The sequence below is a fragment of the Porcisia hertigi genome, chromosome 20 (genome assembly GCF_017918235.1).
Source record: "Porcisia hertigi strain C119 chromosome 20, whole genome shotgun sequence".
Lineage (NCBI taxonomy): Eukaryota > Euglenozoa > Kinetoplastea > Trypanosomatida > Trypanosomatidae > Porcisia > Porcisia hertigi.
The window spans coordinates 643916-665289 of NC_090579.1; the positions used below are offsets into that span (position 1 = coordinate 643916).

The 21374-nt window shown below is 58.1% G+C and overlaps 7 protein-coding genes across 7 annotated transcripts; all 7 read left to right on the forward strand.

The window, feature by feature from the left end:
* Positions 1-544: 544 nt before the first annotated feature.
* On the forward strand, positions 545-1900 carry JKF63_06006 (uncharacterized protein; the record flags this gene model as incomplete). The annotated part of the gene is made up of 1 exon (XM_067901959.1): positions 545-1900. One exon carries the CDS (start codon positions 545-547, stop codon positions 1898-1900), a length of 1356 nt encoding a protein of 451 aa, XP_067757665.1.
* Positions 1901-2768: 868 nt separating this feature from the next.
* JKF63_06007 (uncharacterized protein) lies at positions 2769-4301 on the forward strand (the record flags this gene model as incomplete). Its single annotated transcript, XM_067901960.1, has 1 exon — positions 2769-4301. One exon carries the CDS (start codon positions 2769-2771, stop codon positions 4299-4301), a length of 1533 nt encoding a protein of 510 aa, XP_067757666.1.
* Positions 4302-6137: 1836 nt separating this feature from the next.
* Positions 6138-9038, forward strand: JKF63_06008 (uncharacterized protein; the record flags this gene model as incomplete). Its single annotated transcript, XM_067901961.1, has 1 exon — positions 6138-9038. The coding sequence occupies one exon, from the start codon at positions 6138-6140 to the stop codon at positions 9036-9038; it is 2901 nt and encodes a 966-aa protein (XP_067757667.1).
* A 999-nt stretch (positions 9039-10037) lies between these two features.
* Positions 10038-13445, forward strand: JKF63_06009 (uncharacterized protein; the record flags this gene model as incomplete). The annotated part of the gene is made up of 1 exon (XM_067901962.1): positions 10038-13445. One exon carries the CDS (start codon positions 10038-10040, stop codon positions 13443-13445), a length of 3408 nt encoding a protein of 1135 aa, XP_067757668.1.
* Positions 13446-15512: 2067 nt separating this feature from the next.
* On the forward strand, positions 15513-16541 carry JKF63_06010 (uncharacterized protein; the record flags this gene model as incomplete). The annotated part of the gene is made up of 1 exon (XM_067901963.1): positions 15513-16541. One exon carries the CDS (start codon positions 15513-15515, stop codon positions 16539-16541), a length of 1029 nt encoding a protein of 342 aa, XP_067757669.1.
* A 1439-nt stretch (positions 16542-17980) lies between these two features.
* JKF63_06011 (uncharacterized protein) lies at positions 17981-18418 on the forward strand (the record flags this gene model as incomplete). The annotated part of the gene is made up of 1 exon (XM_067901964.1): positions 17981-18418. The coding sequence occupies one exon, from the start codon at positions 17981-17983 to the stop codon at positions 18416-18418; it is 438 nt and encodes a 145-aa protein (XP_067757670.1).
* Positions 18419-19459: 1041 nt separating this feature from the next.
* JKF63_06012 (uncharacterized protein) lies at positions 19460-20590 on the forward strand (the record flags this gene model as incomplete). Its single annotated transcript, XM_067901965.1, has 1 exon — positions 19460-20590. The coding sequence occupies one exon, from the start codon at positions 19460-19462 to the stop codon at positions 20588-20590; it is 1131 nt and encodes a 376-aa protein (XP_067757671.1).
* Positions 20591-21374: the final 784 nt, after the last annotated feature.

Below are 21374 nucleotides of genomic sequence, written 5' to 3' on the forward strand. Positions count from 1 at the left end.
CCTTGTTATTGATGCGCTTCTTCTTTTGATTGAAAAAAAGGCACGGGTCACCTCCTTGTGTGGGTCTCCATCCTTTGGTTCGAACCCGTCCTGAGCCAGTGGTTTGTGAATATATAGTGCATTCGCAATTCTTGCCCCTCACACAGACTTCTCTTTTGTCTGCCTGTCCACACACACACACACACACACGCACCTCTACAGTGTTGTAGGCCCAGGCATCGGCGGCTCTTCTTCTTCCGCATCTCTTGCGCCGCTTTATCGTTTACTCCTTTCGCCCATTTCTTTGTGTAATTCTCTTTTGTCCGCTTTTTTTTGTGTAGATTAAACGAGCACAGAAAACAACTGCCCTGTGCGGAGGTCAGGCGATCGTTGTGTGTCCTCTTTTTGTTCGTGGTTGGGGTGCCTCCTTACATAATTTGTCCTGCCCCCCCTCCCCCCCCTCACACACACACACACACACACACACTGCCTCTCCTCTGTTTTTCCCCTCTCCCCGACCCAGGTGCCCCCTCACATCTGAGCTGTCTTTTTTTCCTCATCCAGGATGCCTACTTCAGCCAAATCCACTTCAGCAACACACACGGGCGTCACCGCTGCCTCCACGGAAAGTAGCGGGGGGGTGTCGGCTGTTCTTCAGCAAACGTCCCGCATGGCCAAGGCACAACACGCTCTCTCTCTTTTTGCGAACCTGCGAGCAGACTTGCACACTTTGACTTCGTCACCGTTGATCAGGGAGGCAGCGCACGCGACTCCGGAGGCCCGAGCGTCTTCGGCAACGGGGCGTCACACCTCCGTGTGGTCTGTTGGTGCACACAAACTCGGTGCTGCTGGTCAGCTTCCCTCGTCCACGCCAGCTGCAATCCCTGATGCCGGTGATATGCGCTTGAGCAGTTTGCATGGCGACCAACGCAATGGCGACGGCGGCAGCGGTAACGTCGACGCCGCACCGCAGACGTACACGGATGCCGAGATCGAGTCACTGTCGCCGGCTCAACTGCGTCAACAACTGCGCGTTTCTGCCGCTGTGACCCAGCGGCTCCACCAACGAGTGCGGAGACTGGAGAGCGCCCTGGGCACATGGAAGCGCAAGTACGCGGATCGTGAGGCAAATGTTGCAGTGATGGCTCAAGCTTCTGAAATAGGGAAGGAGGGGTGCAAGGAGTGCAAGACTCCTTTAGCTTCATCTTCAGATGCTGCTGATCCTAGTCGTTCGACAGCTGCCTCAGCCGAGGCGGCAGCGGCACGGACTCTCAAAGCTGCTGAAGAGCGCTCACGTCAACTAGAGTTTGAAGTGAAGCGGCTGGAGGCGCACAAGGAGACGCTCACAAAACGATTGTACGTGGCGGAGAAAACTGTTGAGGAGTTGAAGGAAGAGCTCTGCATAGCGGCCTGCGCCACCGCCGCGACTTCCACCGTCGCGACTTCCAGCGCCGCGGCGCTAGCGCCGTGTACAGTGAACACCACAGGTAAAAGTGTTTCGGTCAAGTCACAACCTGAGACGTTGGAGGGCGGGGCAGTAGTGTCACCACCGACACCTCTGAACTCGAGCGGTGCAGCACCAGTGAACGTGGGTATGGACCACTGCAGTAACAGTACTGGTGGCTGCAACGCGGCTGCTGAGGACTCCGTCGCTTATTTGCAGAGCACAGTGCGTCAGCTGCAGCGCCGTCTTGAGCTCTCGGAGGCGCATGCCAAGCAGGCAATGCAGATTCACTTGGATACACTTTTGCGTCACCCTGAGCCCACCCCGTCCACCGTAGCTCTCGTGAATGCAGACGTTCAAAGGCTATTCCAATTGATGCAGCAGCAACTCCTGTCCAACGCGGTACAACAGCAGGTGGAGCGAGCCCGCATGAGTGAGCTCATCTGTCAGTTACAATCCCAACAGCGCCCATTGTGAGGCGTGCGCTCACCCAGGTCCAAAAAACAGCATCGACATGCGCTTTCATGTGTGTTTGTCGACAAGCACCTCGAGTGTGCGTGCGTGGCGGTATGTGCGCTGCGCCTCCTGTTCTCCTGTGTCCTCTTCCAATCATTTGACGTTTATGTACTTTCATTATGTACAGTACGCCGCATAGTGCTTACACACACACACACACACAGAGAAAATGTTACGGTGTCCCGCCCCCCCCCCCCCTGGGGTCGTCTTAGGATGCGTGGGAAGGCCTCGCGCCATCGCTGTAGGATGCACGGATGACCCCGCGCTATGGCTGGTTCTTTGGGGCGAGCGTGGTGACTGGTACGAGTGCATCGGCGCCACTCTGTAAACCTTCTTCTCATCCCCATCTTCTATGTTCGAGGTGGTGGTTGTGGTGCTGGTATCAGTAGTTTGCCGATTGATGGTGATGCTTGGCTCATCGGTGCACCCAATACACATCACGTCTCTACCCCGCCTTTACCACAGCGGCACCAAAGTCGTCGTTGAAGGCCAATGTGCACTCTCTCAAGGCCGCGTGCATGTGTCTCCTTCCCCCGGGGGTATGCATGGAAGCACTTCCGCTTCTAGAAAATGTGTCACTGCTACTCCACCACCACGCCCCTGTTGCGTGAGCCTCCTTATTGAAAAACGCATTTTTCCTGCTTCTCCTCCTCCTCTTCCATCTCTCTTCGCTGCGCTGCAGTTTGTCGTTATCTTCACCCGCCAGACATTGTCGCTAGAGAAGGGCACTTCACCACACACCCGTCACCAGTAAGCCCCCCCCCCTCCCCTCCTCAAGGCCCGTCGTACATCTTTTCTTTGCCCCCCCCCCCCCTTCCTCCGCCCAGAAATGTCGAATCGGGCTATTCTGCAAACCTTCGATGAGTACCAGAAGGCACGCGTCAAATTCGTGCAGACGATCGCGGACTTGGCTTCCAAGCCGGCCAACATCGATGCACTACAGCAGGCAGGTGTGATGCAGCTGCTGCGCCCGTTGCTGCTCGACAGCGTGCCGTCGGTGCAGCAGTCCGCCGCGTTGGCGATCGGCCGTCTCGCGAACTCTAGTGAGGAGATGGCGGAGAACGTGGTTTCGGGAGATGTGTTGACGCAATTGGTTTACTCTCTTGGTGACCAGAATCGTTTCTACAAAAAGTCTGCTGCATTTGTGCTGCGTAGTGTCGCGCGTCACTCCCCGCAGTTGGCACAGGCTGTTGCCGACAGCCGGGCGGTGGAGGCGCTCGTTGGCTGCCTTGAGGAGTTCGACCCAACCGTCAAGGAGAGTGCCGCGTGGGCTCTGGGTTATGTCGCCCTTCACAATGCCGACCTCGCGCAGGAGTTGGTGGACAAGGGTGCTGTGCCGCCCTTGGTTTTGTGCGTGCAGGAGCCGGAGCTGTCTCTGAAGCGAGTAGCGGCTGCTACACTGGGCGATATCGCGAAGCACAGCCCAGAGCTGGCCCAGGCCATTGTTGACCAAGATGCCATCACCCACCTGGCACCGCTTATCATCAGCAGTGACGCGAAGCTAAAGCGACAGGTGTGTCAGTGCCTGGCACAGATTGCCAAGCATAGCGTTGAGCTGGCGGAGTTGGTAGTTGAGGGAGAGATCTTTCCGAAGATATTCCTGCTGCTCGCGGACAGCGATGAAGTTGTACAGAAGAACTCAGCAACGTGCATTCGCGAGATCGCGAAGCACACACCGGAGTTGGCACAGCTCGTGGTGAACGCTGGAGGCGTGGGTGCACTGGTGGAGTACACCAGCTCGACGAAGGGGAGTACGCGCTTGCCAGGCATTATGACGCTCGGCTACCTCTCCGCTTTCTCCGAGACTCTCGCGCTTGCCGTCATTGTCGCACACGGCATCATGCCGCTAGCTGAAGCCTTGGAAAAAGAAGCCGAGGATCACATACGTGCTGCCGCAGCGTGGTCGCTAGGGCAGCTCGGCCGCCACAGCGCCGATCACGCCAAGGCGGTTGCTGACTGCAACGTACTTCCTCGCCTGCTGGACGCGTACCTCAACCCCAGGAGCTCTGACGACTTGCAGACCAAGAGCAAGCGCGCCCTCAAGGCTATCATTCAGCACTGCATCTACCTACCCGCTTTAGAGCCGCTACTGCATCCCGACGCTCCGCAGGACGTCCTCAAGTACGTGTGCGGTCAGTACGCGAAGGTTCTGCCCACTGACGTGGCTGCGAAGCGCGAGTTCGTGGCGAACCGCGGCCTCGCCACTGTTCAGCGCATCAAGGCTGAGCCGGGCAGCTCCTTGGCGGAGTCCATTCAAATCATCAACAGCTGCTTCCCGCCAGAGATTGTAGAATATTATTCTCCCGAGTATGCCCAGACGTTCATTGAGAAAATCGAGAACTACCACGTGCAGCAGCACTAGCGGGTGGTGGTGGTGGTGAAGGGGAGAGAAGGGTGGGTGAGTGGGTGGGTGGGTGGGTGGGGGGGGGGGGGAGGTGCGCACGTGCTTCGACTATGAGCGCCGAGGAAGGATAGCGGAGGGAACATAAAGGGAGTACAGGCTGCTGAGGTGCAGGCGTTAAATCCCAATGCCCACCACTCCATGCGCTCCCCCCCCTTCCCCTACGAACACTGCGTCCCTCCTTTTCCTCCCTCCCACTTTCGGCTTCACTCCGTTTTTGTTTCTCCGCTGACATGGAAGCGCTCGGTCTTATGTGTTGTTGCGTAGTCGTTTGTTTGTTTGTTTGTTTGCGTGAAGGAGGAGGGAAGACGTGTCGTCGTTCATTTTCTTCGCGGCGCTGTACATCCGCCCTCCCCCCCCCTCTTCCCTCTTCCTTACGCCGGTGTCTCTCCACCTTTGTTGCCAGAAATGTACATATACAGGATGAGCAGGGTCATAGTAAGAGGCAGACAAAATGGGAGCTCCTCGCCATGAACCACACACGCACGCCCCTCAAACATCCCACTTCCCATCGCTGTGTGTCCCTGTCCTCTCTCTCTACTAGCCTCCCTGAGGTTTTCTCGCCTTGGCGATGCGCGGGGCGCCTCTGATGGGGAGGGGAAGTGGCGAGGAAGCCGTACAGACACACACTTCCACTGCGTCTGGTGTCTCTCCTCTTTTCTTGCCTTGTCTATTTTCTATCCACTGTCGCTGATGTAAGCTAGGAAGCATGCACGCGTGTCTCTCTATTAGTGTCTCCTCCCCCCCCTAACCAAGGCACACACGTGTGTGTGTGTGTGTGTGTGTGTACCCATGCGGGCTCCCCCCTGTTTTTGTTTACCCATGCGCTACCCACCCGCTGACCCCTGGTTCTGCAGCCAAGCACGTCTCCTCCTCCCTCTCCTATTCCCATCCCCGATATCTTCTCTTTCATATCCGCCACGTACGTCTGTGCCCTGTCACTTTTCTTCACCCCCTTCACCGTTGTGTGTAGGGGGAGGGGCGGCAGGGTGGCGGGGTGGGGTGGGCTGGGGGGGGGGTGAAGAATATCCTTTCCATTCATCGTTTTGATCGACGTCGTTTGTGCTATGAATGTTCTCGGTGTAAATAAAAGCAGAGACGACACCAACAGCAAAAAAGGAATGCGAGATTTTGCTTAAAACATACAGAAGCACCGAGGGCCATGCAGAGCTTGGCGCCGTTTCGCTGCAGGCATTATCACCGTTGCTGCACTTCCCCTCCTCCGATTTGTGGATGCGAATGCCTTGGCTGAGTAGGCGGGGGGGGGGAAGTAGAGGGGAGGATGTATCTGTGTATGTGTCACGCTAAAAGTGAGAACCCGTGCCCCAGGCTCATGCGGAAGGCACACACGCACACACGGTTATTCCTCTTCGATGTCTCTGTCTGTGCGTTTTACCTCATCATTTGCCGCTCTTCTTCCCTCTCTGTTTTTCCCTCTATGATCACATCAAATGCCGTCGCACCGGCCACTCCACGCGAGAAAGAAAGGTGATGCGTATATGTGGGGTGTACGCTGTGCGTCCGTCAGTACGTCTACTACAACCGCCCCTCCTGCCCTTGCCGCCTCCCCTCTTTCCATTCTGTGAGACGCGCCCTGCTGCGTGCACGTGTGTGTGTGTGTGTGGGAGGGGGAGGCCAGCGATGTGTGCTGAGGGGAGGGTCCACGACGGCTGCTGACTCAAAAATTCTCTCTTCTTTTTTTTGTGACGCGCGCCTCTTTTTGTAACTTCACCATAATATCACCGCATTTGTTGAGTAAACATTTTACAGCCCCACTTAGCCGTGTGAATCCTTTGAATGGATTCGCAGGGCTCCTTCTCGGTGTACAGCGCAGGGGCGCCGCCGCCGCCACATGCGCAGACAAGCCTCACCACCTCCGAGCCCCTTTTGGGTATGTCTCGCAAGAGCGGACGACGGGAGGAGGAGACGGTGGGGCACATCGGTGTTCCTGGGTGCCCTATGACGCATGCATTACGACTGCCTCCACCTCTCACGCACCTGGAGGGTACGAGCAGCAGTGCCACAGACGCCTCCGTATCGCTGCCGCCGCTGTGCCCCAACTGGAGAAGCTGGGGTGCATCCCTGCCGCCGAGGGGCTACACTATGTCCCGGCGACATCTCGTCGAGGCACCACTGGGCGACGGCGGCCAACTGCGCAGCGAGCAAATTGCACATCAGAACGATGAGGGGAATGTCGCGATGGGACCAGGTCAGCCCTCAGCCACCTACACGCCCTTCGAGTCGGCACGCCGGTGGAAGCGGCGTCGAACAGAACGCGTCGGCTTTTCAGAACTCTTGAAGGAAGTGTTCATGTATCTTGACGCCGTCGCCTCGACGCAGCAGCATCGGCCTGATCACGGGTGCATTGCTGGACACGCAGAGGAGGATGAGGAGAATAGCATCCAGCGATCCACACCCATCCCATCCTACACCGCTCATTTGCGCAAGACTACAGCGAGCTCGTCCTTGTCCCATGGCTCCGGGGCTCACAGTGGCGGCAACAGCGGCCCTGTCGGCGCGACATCGACGCTGCTGATGTCTGTTGATTCGGCAGTTCAAGACACGGTGCGCGTGCTGCAGCAGTGTTGGGAGTACCGTGGCGCACCCCACGACGCCTTCGAACCGGTTCGCCTGCTCTCTCCACTCACGGTTCACCTCCTCCTCACCTACGGTCGCCACACCATCACGCCCGACGGCCAGTACGTGGTGCTGTGCGGTGGGGCAGAGCATCTGCCTTGGGTTGGCTGCCTTCACAGCATCTTGCTTGCCTTCCTCTACCGCCATTCTGCCACCCCAGCTATCACGGTGGCCACTGGCCACAGTGGATGTGATGTCAGCGTGACTCCCGCGTTGGAAGGTGTGTCACGCGTACTCCTGCTTAATTGCCACAGTTTCGGCTGGATGGACCACATTGGCTCCGGCGAGTATGAGCAAAGCCATCGACAGCTTTACCAGGCGCGGGATGCCTTGGTCGGGCTCCTCGAGGACCCCCGCTACACAGCTTTCGGCCGCCCAGCTGGTTGTCCTCTCTGCATGTCGTCTATGGTGGGTGGTGATGCCTCGACGTTGGTGCTTCTGGGCGACACAATCGTGATGGAGGGCGGCGCCCCATCACTGGGGCTGGCGAGTCCGCGCTACACGTTTACGGCACACTACCAGTACGGCCGCGGCATTGCCTGCTGCCTGCCCGAAATGGGCGCCCGTCTTCCAGTAGGCGCCACTTGTAGTGGGCCTGTGGAGGCGGGGTCTGTCGGTGACACGCCGGTTTCAGGCACGGGTCTCTGCGCTGCCCACCGCAGACCGCTGAGACAAGCTGCGATGTCGTTCCGTCGCGAAAGGCATCTGCGTTCAAATCTGCATCAACAGCATCAGGATTCTGTGACGTCGTCTAACGAGTGCCAGGTCGAGGAGTACCTCCCTACTTTGGAGTCTCCCGGTGAACACAGCTACAGCAGGCCCTGGTTTGACGCGCGTTGCTCCCTCCCCTGGCAGACCCGCACACCTGCCACTTCCTGTCGGCTGCCAGCGGTGTGCTGTGGGGTTTGTCGGGCTGTGGGGGTACTCGGCCAAGCAGTTTTGCTGGGTCCTACCGGGCCCCTCGTGATTCACCTGCAGTTCGACGAGCGGGAATGGCTCCACCAGAGCACCCGTGTGGTACCCGCATCCACGACTGACAGTTGGCTGTCCGCTACCAACGTTGATACCGCGGCTGTGTGTCCGTCTCCACCGTCGCACTTGGCATCCCAGTACGCGGACGAACGAACCAACAGGGTTGGAGCACTCTTGTACGCCATCATGCAAGGAGAAAGCACCGCCGGCTTCGAGGGTCACTGCGGCAGCTCACCACCCATTGGCGGCTCTGTTTCCCTCGCCGAGTTGGTTGAGTGGCTGGCGCGGTTCCTGCACGCCCCGCCACCGGCTCTGGTGGTGGAGTGGCACGCTTCCACCTTTCCCTCAACTAGCACCACCACTTGCACCCCTCGCATGTTCCAGCACGTTACACCAAGCCTCTTACGTAATTCAGGTGCTGTCAGTGACTCGCAAATGTCGCTCTCTTCGTCGTGCGCCCCTATCGCTCAGCGCCACTCACCATTGGCTCAGTCCCGATTATCGGCCACGACGTCTCCCCTTTCTATGGACTGCTCTCACACCACGATCATCTCAAGCCTAACCCCCAGGGTAGCTAGCGTCTGCAGCAGTGACGAGGGCTACGCGACCGCTTCGTTGTCTACGGACTCCAAGCAATACGACGGTAACCCGAAAACTTCCTCCGCGTCGCACGGGGTCCCCACCTCCTCTGTTTCGTTAGGGATGCTGACCCAACCCCGCTATCCCACTGTGATGCAGCTATTTGAGGTCTACCGCGACGTCTCGCAAAGCCGTGCGGACGTGCCCGCAATCCCTGCAGCCACCTCGTCGGCCTCCTCTGTTGGAAGCTCGCGCGCGCCTCCATTCACCCAGGCCAGCGGCGCAAGTGGCCTTCCCGCGGAGGCCATGCAGCCGCACGCGCTACTGGACTGGGTGCTGGCGGCGCAAGAGTCGTTGCGACGGTGTGAAGCCACATACTTGTTTGACGGTGTTGAGCGGCCGTTGGTGCTGGCGAAGGAGCTCGAAGTTGCAGCTGAGGCAGAGCGGTTCCTCAACGCGAGTTCTGTGGCGACCTCGCTGCAGTTCCGTCATTGCTCTCCACACCTCTGAGGATGTGGAGTGGTGGTGGTGGTGACCTGCATGTCTACGATGTTCCCCCCCCCCTAAGCCTGTTCCCGTGCTCCTTCGCAACTTCACCACCGATATATATTTTAGTTTGACTGCCTGTCCCTGTGTACGTCTGTGTGTGTGTGTGTACGTGTCCCTCTCTCTCCTCCCCTCTTCGACGTTACTATTGGGGCAAATGCGAATTCTCACTGGCAGAGGGCTCACCTTTGTGAGCGCACGGCGTCATAAACAAAGAAAGATATCAACACAGGCATACACACACACACACACACAAAGACTTTCACTAACTTCTATTCGAATCTCCTCTTTCTCTTCCTCGACTGTCTCTCTCGTGTCAACAACTGTTTCAACTGCCCGTGGCGTAGAGAAAAGTGCCCTACGCAACGAAGATAGCGTGTCATCACTTGTGACCTCCCCCCCCCCCCCATTCGTGCCTGCCTACTTTGTGCGCGTGCACACACGCCGCCGTTGTTGTTTTGCCAGTTCTACCACTCCCTCCCACTCCCTCCCCCTATTTAGATATACGTTACGTTCATACATATATATATATTTTACTCCCAATACTTAACATCTATACCGTATAGATATATATACACAACATATATCTGCATATATATATTTATATATTTTTGGTCAAATTACAGCAAAAAAGAGAGAGGGAGAATTTTATCGCTACGTTATTATTATTATTATTATTATTATATATTCGCCTTTTCGCCCTCCTGTTTTTATTTATTGATTTGTTTGCTTGTTAGATCGCCCCCCCCCTCCCCTCCGCGTATACACACACACACACAGTCATTTGTTTGCACCTATACCACCCCTCAAGAAAAAAATTTTCGTTTTTCCCGCCACTGAAGCAACAGGGCCTACTTTGACGGATACTTGTGTCATTGAGCCTGCGATTATTTATTTCACTCTACACGGATCTAAAGATATAGAGGAGGAGAAGAAAGTGTTTGTGAGTGTAGTACTGTCGCCATGGCATCCATTCTCCGTCGGTTACGGTCCTGGTCTCCATCGCCGCATCGCCCGGCCGCTAAAAACGTTGATGCCACCTCCGACTTTTTTTTTGTGCAGGTGATCGCCTTTGGCGAAGTTTTCCCTATCCCAGTTTGCTCAACAACTCCGGTCACGGCGGTCCTGCGCCACGTGATGGAGGCGGCTGTGACGGCAGAGCAGGCGGTGGCGCTCGGTAACGTGGAGGCGACGCTGTACAACAAAGAGGTGCCTCTCCAGTTAGATGCGACAATGGAAGCGGTCCCACGCAACTGTGTGCTCCACTTGCACACAAGTGTCTCTGCCACCTCCTCGGCGATGCGCGATCGTCGGTATGACACCTTCTCGACGTTGCCGGACAGTCGCCGGCGGTCCTCCAGCACGACTATAACCATGCAGCCCTGCTTTCGGAACAAGAGCCTACCCGGTGGTGTCGGCGAGGGCTTCGGGTTCCCTGTCTCTCTCCGGCCCTCTTCTGATTCAGCAGGACTGTCTTCCGAGGAAAGGCCCAGCCCACAACGACAGGAAATCCCCGTGATCACAACACTTCGAGGTGTTTCCGGCTCTGTCCTTTCAGCCCCCCACGCTGTGGAGTTGATGAGTGTGCCAACAGTGCGCGACACAGCCCCTGTGCTGATGTGGCCTCCAGCGGTGTCTTCCCCGTCCACCGTGAGGACTTCGGGAACCGGCATTGTCGATGAGGCGCCGCGCTACTACTTTGTCCCTTGTGGAGGTGCCGCGATGCGAACCCCGATGCGGTTCCTCAGCACTCAAAGCCACTCGGTGTCCGAGCCGTTGCTCGTGACGGGTCACTCTGGCAACAGTGTTGTTGAGATCGCGACCAACTGTCGCATTCCTCCAGCTGGCGTCAACCCGCTCAACACCGCCTCCCTCGCCAGGCCCGACCCCTTGTTGCCTTCCCCAGTCCCATCGCCGCCCAAAGCGGCCTCGGCCCACGCGGATTGCTTCAAGAACAGCAACGATAAGTATTTGGTCGTGCGCCTGCGTTTACCGTACGGCAGCGCATCCGCTCGCATGTCTGCCGCTGCTCTGAACACCGACCGCAATATCGTTGTCGGTGAGATGGAGGCAAGCGATGTGTCGGTGAAAGCATTGCTAGATGCGGGCACGTCCACCGTCGCGACCACCAATGCCCCTGTTACCAGGGCGTACTCGTACCGTAGTCTGCGTGTGCTGCAAGACTTCCCGGTGGGTACACTGCGCGAGCTGTTCGCTGTTGGGGCAGAGCACCGTCTGCATGTCGCTCATACCGAAGTAAAGGATGAACAAAAAACTTTCCGAGAAATGTGTTTCGCCCCGAACACAATCTTCCATTTCGAGAAGCGAGCCGAAAGAGACAGTGACATCGAAGCAGGACCGAAGGACCACCACCAACGTTCCCTGACGCCCGACAGCATTCGCGAGCACCTCAATGACACTGTTGTAATGCCACAGCCGATGGAGATGATGAAAGATGTGGAGAGTGATGACAGGCACCGCACCCTTGCCGACGTCGAGCTTTTGCCTTCTTCGGCGGACCCGTTCTCTCATCCCACCTCCCCACCGGTGCTCTCCGGCTCTAAGCCCAACTTTTCTGCTGACAACGTCGGCCAGGGAATCGACACCAGTGGCGCTGTTTCCAGAACCGTCGCCCTCCCAGAGGGCACCAACGTCTCCAACGACGGAGATGTCTGCAATCCCACCTCCGATGCTGAGCAGTTCGTCTGCGTGGCGGATGGCGGTGTGGAGTTGCCTTCAGCGACTGTGACTGCGAGCCGGCCTGCTCTGCAGGCCCATGAAAAAACGTTGTCGTTGGCCGTATCCGAGGAGCCGCGGCAGGTTACCGAATTGGCTGCGCTGCGCGATGAGGCAGAGACGGTGAGGCAGCCGCAGCAGCCACCGCAGCAGAAGGAACAGTCAAACCAAGAACAAAGAGTCATAAATTACGATGAGTCTCGAACGGAAATCCTGCGAAGAGGATTGGTCGCGCCGGCGGAGGCGGGGGAGCAGTGCTGCATCGACGTGAATTGCTGTGTGTCGGAAGACGAAGAAAAGGATGCAGCTGCCGTGGCCACTGCGATGCCTGGTGCTGGTGCTGCTGCTGGTGCACCCCAAAGCGTTTCGGCATCACAGGCGATTTCCACGGCTGCCGCCGCCGCTCAACCCGCCATGGACGCGGCGGGGTCAGAGCGAAGGACGGGAATGTCGCATCGCCTGTCGCGTCGCTTTTCGACCCTGGCCGAGGCGAAGCAGAAAGCGGGTCGCGGCGCACTTCATGATCGTCAGGACGAGGCCAAAAACGAGGCAGAGCGCGCCAGGCCATCTGCGAAGTTGTCCCTAATGAGCTGGGCGCGGAAGCTTGTGGCCAAAATCAACGGCCAGTGCAAACCACGGGCCAGCAAGGCTCTGGTGCCCACCGCTCTGGCACCACCCCGCTCTACTGGCAAGGGGCCGTTACCGCTCTCTGTAACCGAGCCTGTGCAGCTGGCCGCCAACGCCGCTGCGTCGCTCAACCCACTCGCCACGGTGTCGTCGCTGATGCCGTCTACTTCTGGAGAGTCCCCGCGAGTAATGGGGCGCAAGTCGAACAACACCAGCAGGAAGTTGAAGGAGACGCTCCGGGCAGCAGAGAAGCCGGCGATGGCGGCTGTCATGGAAAAGGGACGAAGGGCGGAGTTGGGGGACATGTCTGAGCAACCAAAGGTGGCTCTAAGGAGGGGAGAGTCCTTCCGCGGTGGTGTTGTGTGTCCCAGCCTTCGCGATCGCCGTGTGGGCGCGAGCATGCCACGCCAGCCTATTGCATTTCTTGACACTGATCCTTCTCAAGCTTCCCACACGACTTTGCTGGCCGGAACAGTGGATGTTACCAAGGATATGAGCACAACAATTGAACCTGCCCTGCTCAGCACCACACGCGTTCCTACCCCACACGAATTGCCGACCCCTGTGCCGATCCTCATCTCCGAAAAGCGTGGGCGGCACAGCGGCCAGGAGGGCAACAACCACACTCCCGGTAGCTCCTCGTTTGAGAACGTGAGCCCAGCGTCCCTACGGCACTGCGCAGCGAAGAGAAGCCTCCCGGAGCACAGCGCCAAGGGTACCAGCAATGCGCATTGGCTGCGCATCACCCTCGTGGATCCGCACGACCCTACACGTTCCCACTACGGCGTCCCTGTTCAGCTGGACTGCCCAGTCGAAGCCCTGCGGGGCTGGATCACTGCCCTGCAGCGGCCTCGCACCGCAGCGGACGAGGACTCACCGAACCTCTGCGATGCAGAGCGCTACGGCATCTTTGTGGGCAATCGGCGCCTCTCCGTGAGGGAATCGACTACCTTTGCTGAGGTGACATCCGGTCGAAACGACATGGTTTTCTCTATCCGTCCCTTGTAGGGATCTTCCGCTGCGCCGCAGGTGCACTTGAGATGGTGAAGCGCGCCTGTGTGTGTGTGTGTAGGCTTTTTCATATACGTCTTGCTTGTTGCGCTACCTGTGGTTGGTGTATGTTGCACATGCCACCAGCGACAAGGTGCTCATCTCTTTTCTTTTCTTCTTCCCCCTTTTTATTTTTCACCTACACTTGTCTTTGTTTCAGTCGCCTACTGACGTTGACGCATCCGAGGTCGCGTCTGGCTTACTGGGTCGTGTGTGTGTGTGTGTGTGTGTGCGCGACTGTGTGCGGTAGTAGATGGCGATGGTGTAGGATTGCTCTACCTACGCGTACACACACACACATGACCAGAGAGTAGGCTTTTCCGTGTATGACTCCCACACCCTTTTCCCCCTACAAATTTTTTTTGTTCTGTTCTCTTTTTTTCCGACCACAATCGCTTTTTTTTTCTATCGCTCGTTTTGTTAGATGACCGTTCTGTCGTATATTCGCGTGTGCCTGTGCGTGTGGACGTCCAAGAAAACTGCGTCAGGTGCATGATGTGGCTTTGTAGTGAGAGAGGTCTGCTTCGCTTGCCATTTCTGGTCGTTTCACCACGCTTACATGCCACGAATAGATTTTCAAAGGTGTGCTGCCCATCCGCTCCGCCAGCGCTGCAGTAGCTATTCTCCCGCCCTCCCCCGCCCCCCTCCCCTTCACGCGACAGGGGCGGGCGGATTGAGGCACCGGCGCCGGGAACGTGGTGAAAACACCCCGAGTTCAGCTGTAGAGCCCTGCAGACTGTATTGCCGGGGTGTCTCCTCGCCATCTTCTGGTGTACAGAGACTCGAGGCGACTTGAGGAAAGGCATGGGATACTGGAGGACTGTAGGACCCCCGGGTCTCGACCCGACGCTAGGCAACTTTCTCTTGGAGCACGCCCGATATGCAACGTAGTCCACCCTCCGTTACCCCAAGAAGAGACGTCCTCTCCCCCCAGGCCCCCCCCCACCCCACCAGTCACCGCCACCAGGCAGGATACTGACCGCGGACCCGCGTGGATCACAGCATTCAGTTTACCCAACCAACCCCGCCTGGCGCCGATCCTGCGACGTGTGTTTGGCAGAGATGGACGGGGAGGGACGTGAATAACCCGTTGGACGCATCACCCGATGTGGTGGTGGTGGTGGGGGGGGGGGGGGCGGTGTCTCTCTCTCTATAGATGTTGTGAATTAGTCGTTGTGCAGCAGAAGACAGGTGGAGCTGCGGTTGTACCTCCACGTAGATATTCCCATCCCCTCTTTTTACATAGATAGATGCGCACACATTCTGTGCAAACATTCCATCATTAAGTGAACACATCTGTGGCAGTGCGCAAACACAACACATCTTTATATATGTATAGTGACACTCTCCTCCCCCCTTTCCTGCTCTCCCACGTACTGTCGTCGGGAGCTCAGACAAGAAAAGAGGTGTGCGTGTGTGTGTGGACTTCATTCGCGAGGGCGGCGCGTGCATTTCGTTTTCTTGCGTCGGTGGGCTGCTGCGAGTGGGGTGTTTCCCCCTTGCATCTTCCCAGTTCATGGGATTCGCACGCTCGCTCTTTCCTCTCCATTGAACGCATCCGATTCCCCTCCCCCCCTCCCTTCCTACCCACAAAAAATTACGTACTTTGTTTCAACACCCCCAACCCACTCTTCACCGCCTTCACTGCTCCACCATCTTCTCCCTTGATCTCTCTCTCTCTCACACACACACACACACGTGCACACGCATGCACTTGACACAGGGAAACCGAATTGTATTCGTTTTCTCTTCTCCCCCTTCTCCACAAAGTGTACCACTACAGCACAGGCTCCCGCTTAAGTTGTGCTGTGGACTGAGGCAGCGTTGTCGCCTCTCACCCTCCTCTCCCCAAAGGACGTTGTACATTGGTTCATCTGCGACTCGCTTTGTTTTCTACCTGCGTTTGCAAGTTGGACTCTCTCAGAGAAAAGCAAAACTCGGTGTCTTGCTGGCCCTCTTCCGGATTCGACCAAGCGAAAGGGGGGGGGGCAAGTGGGGGGGTGGGGACGCGTGAATCTCTAGGGGATGTTTCAGCAAACTCTTTGGCGATGCGCAGCAGCTGCTGCTGGAGCTGCTGCCTGCTCTGCCGCTCATGGTAATGCGCTTGCGCCCTTCACTGACCGCGTTGGGATCCTTTGTGAACAGATGTGTTCGGCGGGGGCGGAGTTCGGCTGCATTGCCGTGAGCCCCAATGAAGAGCAGTGTCGCGGCCTCGTAGCTAAGTGCGCCATTCGGGAGGGCACCACCCTCATGTCGATACCCCTTCAGCGCTGCGGTATCTCCTCCGAGCAGCTCAAAAAAGACGAGTACGTACAGGCGATGCGGCCGCCGAGCCTGGACGTGGTGCGCCACATAATGAGCGCCCGCAGCATTCGAGATCCGGTCATGTACGAGCAGATGTACCTGGCCCTCTTGATTGCAGCCGACCACATGAACCCCGCCAGCCCCCGCAGCGAATACTACAACCTCCTTCCGCATCCTGCAGTAGATGACGCCCTGGTGATTCAGCGCCACAAGGACGTTCTCGACCCGCTGCTGCTGGTGGAGTGGGACGATTACCAGAAGGAGATGTTGTCTATACTGCACCACTTGCTCCGGCGCTGGGACTCTTCGCTCACCCCGCCTATCCAGATTGCGTACTGGGCCCTGCGCACCGTATTCGGTCGCATGCACATGCTGCCCAAAGCTGGCCTGGCGCCACAGCAGGTAGGGTCCACTCTGAGCTACACCGCAATGTCCACTGTCGATCGGGCGGATCTGCAGACACGATGGACACGGCGGTTCAAGACAATACTGAGCTCGCTTATGGGCAACCCTGCCGACGCCGAGGAGTACCACCTCGTCCCCACGCTAGTGCCCCTGCTGGACATGACTCCGCACATCCCCTCCAGCAACGTACAGGTGGAGGTGAACACGCGCGACGCCCGCGTCGGCGGCTGCGCCGAGCTCCGTGCGGTGCGCGACATCGACGCTGGAGAGACGATTGGGCTGCGCTTCAACTCCTCCCAGGCACCGGCATTCCTGCTCTTCCGCTTTGGTTTTATCCCACAGTAGTGTGCGCGTGCGTGCGTGCATTTGGGGCTAGGTGCGCTCCTGGCGTTGTCGTTCCCCACTCCTCTGTCGCTGCTCAATGTGTCACCGCCTCTCTTGCACACCACCGCACCACGGACCTCCTCCGCCTCCGTTGTCCGAGGAGTCTTTCACCTAATCCAGCGTGCGAATGCGTGTCTGTGGTTCTTGCTTTGTTACATGAAAGTCGTTATCTAGTCTCACATAACACACATATTCACTCACGCACACCCTTTTATCCCCTTTGGGGGTCTCTGTAGCTGGTGGATCTCCCCACCGCTGTCCGTTCTAATCATCTCATTTGTGATCATGTGCATGTGTGTGTGTGTGTGTGTGTGTGTGATGGTCCCTCATTCACGTGACGCTCGACGGCGCTGCGCTAAATGCCAATCCGCCAGTGATGGGGCCTATATATAAATATATAAATATATATTTGAAAGAAGGGATGCCTTCGTGACCCGTGTGCGCGATTGAGCAGACCCTATCCGCCTCACTGCTGCATCACAAACCACGTGCACTAGACCTCCGCAACACCCCTTCCTTCGTACTCCTGTCTCCGCAACGCACTCAACAGTGGCTTGCAACACTCACCACCGCGCCCCTTTCGCTAGTCTTGCTGTGCCGCTGCTCCTCTTTCAAGGAGGAAGCGACACTGTCGCCATAACTCACTTCACGCGAGCGAACCCCCAAAACGGCGCCGACTAGGCACTACGCCCCCCCCCCATCTCAACGTCTTTTTCTCTCCCCTTTCCCACTGTGATTGCCTTTCTTCTCATCAAACCTTCTCACTGACTCTTCTGTCACCTAATTCAGCAGAGTCGGGGCGACAGACGCACAAGCGCACGTGTCTAGATGGATGCAATGATGGACTGAGTCAGCCCTCCCCCCCCCATACATACACACACAGCAGTACGCGCTCGTGCGTTTACGTTGTACACACTGTATAAATGCGAAGCGTAGCGTAATACCCCAATGGACAAGCAAAGGGCCAATGTTGTCGAGGCGTGTCCACTCTTTCCTACATCTAGGCTCTGATGTGCGTCCCCTCCCCATCGGTTACGCTTCTTGGTGTACAGTATATAATAGCCTCATTACAGACTGTTTTATCTGCATATATGTGTGAGTGTATGTCTGAACCCCCTCCCCGAGCTCAACTCCGGTCTGCTCCCGCCCTTTTCTTCCCCCCTTTTATATGTATTTTCCCCTCAACGAACTGGCGTATACGCGGATGTGCCCACCTCCCCCGCACACCACCACCACCACGCCCCAACATCCACAAACATGTCTTCACCGGTGGCATGACACCCAAAACTCCTCAGAGAAATTCGTGTGTGCTGGATCTCTTTCTAGGTCACCTCAGAGCGTGCACCTCCCCCCTCCCCTCCCTACTCTACTTGGCTTCCCCTATTTTATCTCATACAGTCATGTCCGCTCAGGCTGAGTCGATGCCTGCTCCGAAGGAGACTACCACGGTCACCGAGACCGCTCCGAAGGTGGTAGAGCTGAAGCCGAAGAACACGTACCGCCTCAATCGCATTCTACGCAAGCCCAAGGCCTCGCTGCCGCCGCGCAAGTGGCACCGCGACGAGGAAGGCGAGTCTCGTGTTGTCGGTGTACCCCCGAGCGTGGTGAACAAGCTCCTCTCCGGCTTGTCGGCGGAAGAGAAGCAGCGCGCTGCTTCCGGTCTGGACCCTCTGAGCGCGACGCAGGAGGCGCTGATCCGCCGGGCAGCGCGCTTCGGTCTGAACATCAGCAGCAGCAGCAGCAGCAGCCCTGCCGCGCCTGCGCTCCCGGCGCAGACGTTCGTGGTGGACGAGGAGACGTTGCGCCGCCGCGAGGAGCGGTTCAAGCAGGCCGCTTAGTGTCGGTGGGCGACAAGGGAAAATGCAAGTGAATGTTGGGCAAGGCGATGTTGAGAACACTGAGGAGGTGTGGATGCTTGCTGGCGTGAGAGAGACGCATTAGGTAAAATGGGGAGAGGGAGAGGGGCGGGGACTGAGTGTCTGCGCCGTGCAGCTGTGCCCGCTCGCCCCAGGCAAAAGCATGCCATCTCCTCTAATCACTGTTTCTAGCCCCCCCCCCCCTCACTACCACCCACACTGATGTTTGCAGGTGCCTGAGCTCACTGTCGTTGATGTCCGTATGCATGGAAGCATACGCAAATTTGTGTAGGTGTTTGAATTAAAAAAAAGGGAAACAGGAATATTGGCCGTTGCCCAAAACAGCATTCCACCAAACATTCAGCGCATGGCGGGTACCGCCTTCCATCCCCCCCCCCCCCCCCCACACACACACACGTCACCAATGTCAACGAGAAGTGTCACTGCATCTTGCGCAATGAGACGATCTGGTGTTTCCGCTCCGTCGAGTGCTGAGGAGGGAGGGTGGGGGGCCACAGCGGGTTCCCCCTCAACAAAGTAAACGCATACACAGCTCACTTTCTAGTGGTGGATCGCATCTTAGGGAGTGCATGGTACGCCTGTGCACAGATCCTTTGAGTGGTTCCGGTGACACTAACTCGTTGCCCCTTTTTTCTCTCACTCGTGTTTCACTTCTTCCATCCGGCATGTCCACGCCGGTCGGTGGTTGGACGAGCCAATCACTGCACCCACACTTTCCCTCGCCACAACCTCTTCCCATTTTCTTAATGGACGCTTCTGGAGTAGGAAGCGCACCAGAGAAGAGGAGCACCGAGACTGTCGGTGGCTCTCCTCTCTCTCACGGCTTGCCTCACCACGCTCCCACAGACAGATATACATCATCCCACACTTCATAGATCAGTAAGTAGAGTTGAATTGCCCTCGATAGGCGCAGCGGTGTGCGTACCGGTGGGTCTGGGTTTGCTTGCCCTTCCCCCCCCCCCCCCCCCAAACCGTGGGCGCCTTGCCTAGGATTCGTTTGGAATGAGTAGCGTCACTACGCAGGCAGAGGCGTCGATACCGCCTGTGTCGGTGCAGCTTACACCGATCGTGCCGATCCGAGTTTTCAACGCACATGGTGAGTACTTTGACACAGAGATGGATATCGACGCCCCGCTGCGCTCGCTGCAGCTGGCGGTGGAGGACTACTTCAAGGTGAAACCGGAAGTGCAGCTACTCCTGCACAACCGCCAACAGATCCATCCAGAACGCTCGCTGCGTGACAACGGGTGCCTGTTGCTGAAGGGAGATCCCTACTTAAAACTCGTATGCCTCCTGAAGCGCGGTCCAGTGCTGAACCTACAGTGCGAAGTCGGTCCTGTCACATACGTGGTCGCCTGTCACGAGACAATGACGGTGTGGGAGGTGAAGAGGATGCTCTGCGAGGAGATGGAGAGGCAGCAGCGACGCGCAGCTTCAGCAGACGCGGTGCCGCGACGGCTGGCGTGCGGGCCGGAGCGGCTGCGTCTCCTGTGGCGGTACATGGAGCTGAACGACAGGGCCTCCCTCCACTACTACCGCATCTCCACGAACGCGGTGCTGCACGTGATGCACCGGCGACGGGTTCCGGCGCCGACTGTCGCCGCAACCTCAAGTCTCTCGGACCGCGAGACGGGGCTCAACCGCACCGTCGTAGTGCGACATCCATCATCAAAAGAGTGGTGGCAGGCGGCTCCTCCCGCAGCGCCAGCGTCACCCAGCAGCGCTGCCTACGCCCCAGTAGCGTCGCCCGCTTCGGCACCGGAGATCAGGACAACCCCCAGTCCTGCAGAGAGATGCATGCCGCCCCCGCCGCCACCACAGGAACTGCCGCTTCCGGCTGCTGCGCCACCGGTGGCCGTCTATGCCGGGACCGCGCTCCAGGAGTCCAACAAGGCCCCCCTCACGAGCTCCGAAGTGGCGACCTTGTCGCTAGCAGTGCGCTCGCTCGAGGCCCAGCTGCACTGCCTGCGGCAGGAGCAGCGCCAGGTGGAGCAGTACCAGCAGTCCCTTTCCGCTTACCAGCGCGGCAGCATCGCCGACGCCCAGCAGCGCATCTTGGAGTTGGAGGAGACGGTGAAGCGTTTCCATGCACTGCTGGAACGCGCTGTCGCTCTCATTCCAGCAACGGCGTGACTTCTCACTTCCTTAAGAAAGCGAGTGCATTTCGTTTCCCACCCCGTGTAGCTTTACCCCCCCCCCCCAACCACCACCATCACCACCTGCGGATGTGTTGCCCCTCCTCGGGTCCTCGCCTAAGTTTCTCCTCCCCCTCCTCCCGCGCGCTAGGAGCGCCGGCCGCCCCCCCTCCTCCCGCGCGCGACGCCGGCCGCCCTCCCCTCCCCGGCCTTGGTGTGCCGGTTCCGGGCCCTCCATCCATCCCCCGCCCCATCCCCACGCGCCGAAACCGCCCCCTCGTTTTTTTTTTTTCGCCTGGGCCCCCCCCCTAGCGGCGGGCGCGCGCTGGGCCACGGCCTCCGGGATTGCCAGGAGCCCGCGGCGGCGCTAAAAACGAAGGCCGAGGGGGGGGAGTGGGGGGCCAGCGAGGAAGAGGAGGAAGCAAAAATACGAGGTAAAAAGGAGTGTGGGGCACTGCGCGGGGTGAGGGGGGGGCCAATGAACCTGTGTCTCACACCTTCACGTTGATCGCATCCAAAGCAACAAAGCCACGTTTAACATCAGCACCTTTTCAAGGAGATGAGGTGTGAGAGGCGCATGCGGATGCCTCGAATCGCGCAGAGAGAGGGAAGGGGGGACGCACGCGCCGGCGACGAATTGTGTCGACAGACGCGGCAACAGAGTTAGGGTGTGTTGGGTGTTGAGCCCTAAAGGGCTTTAATGGGAAAAAGGAAGGCTGGTATCACGGTAAACCGTGAGGAGACCAGGGCATACAAGAGACGCAACCGTATATACTGGAGCT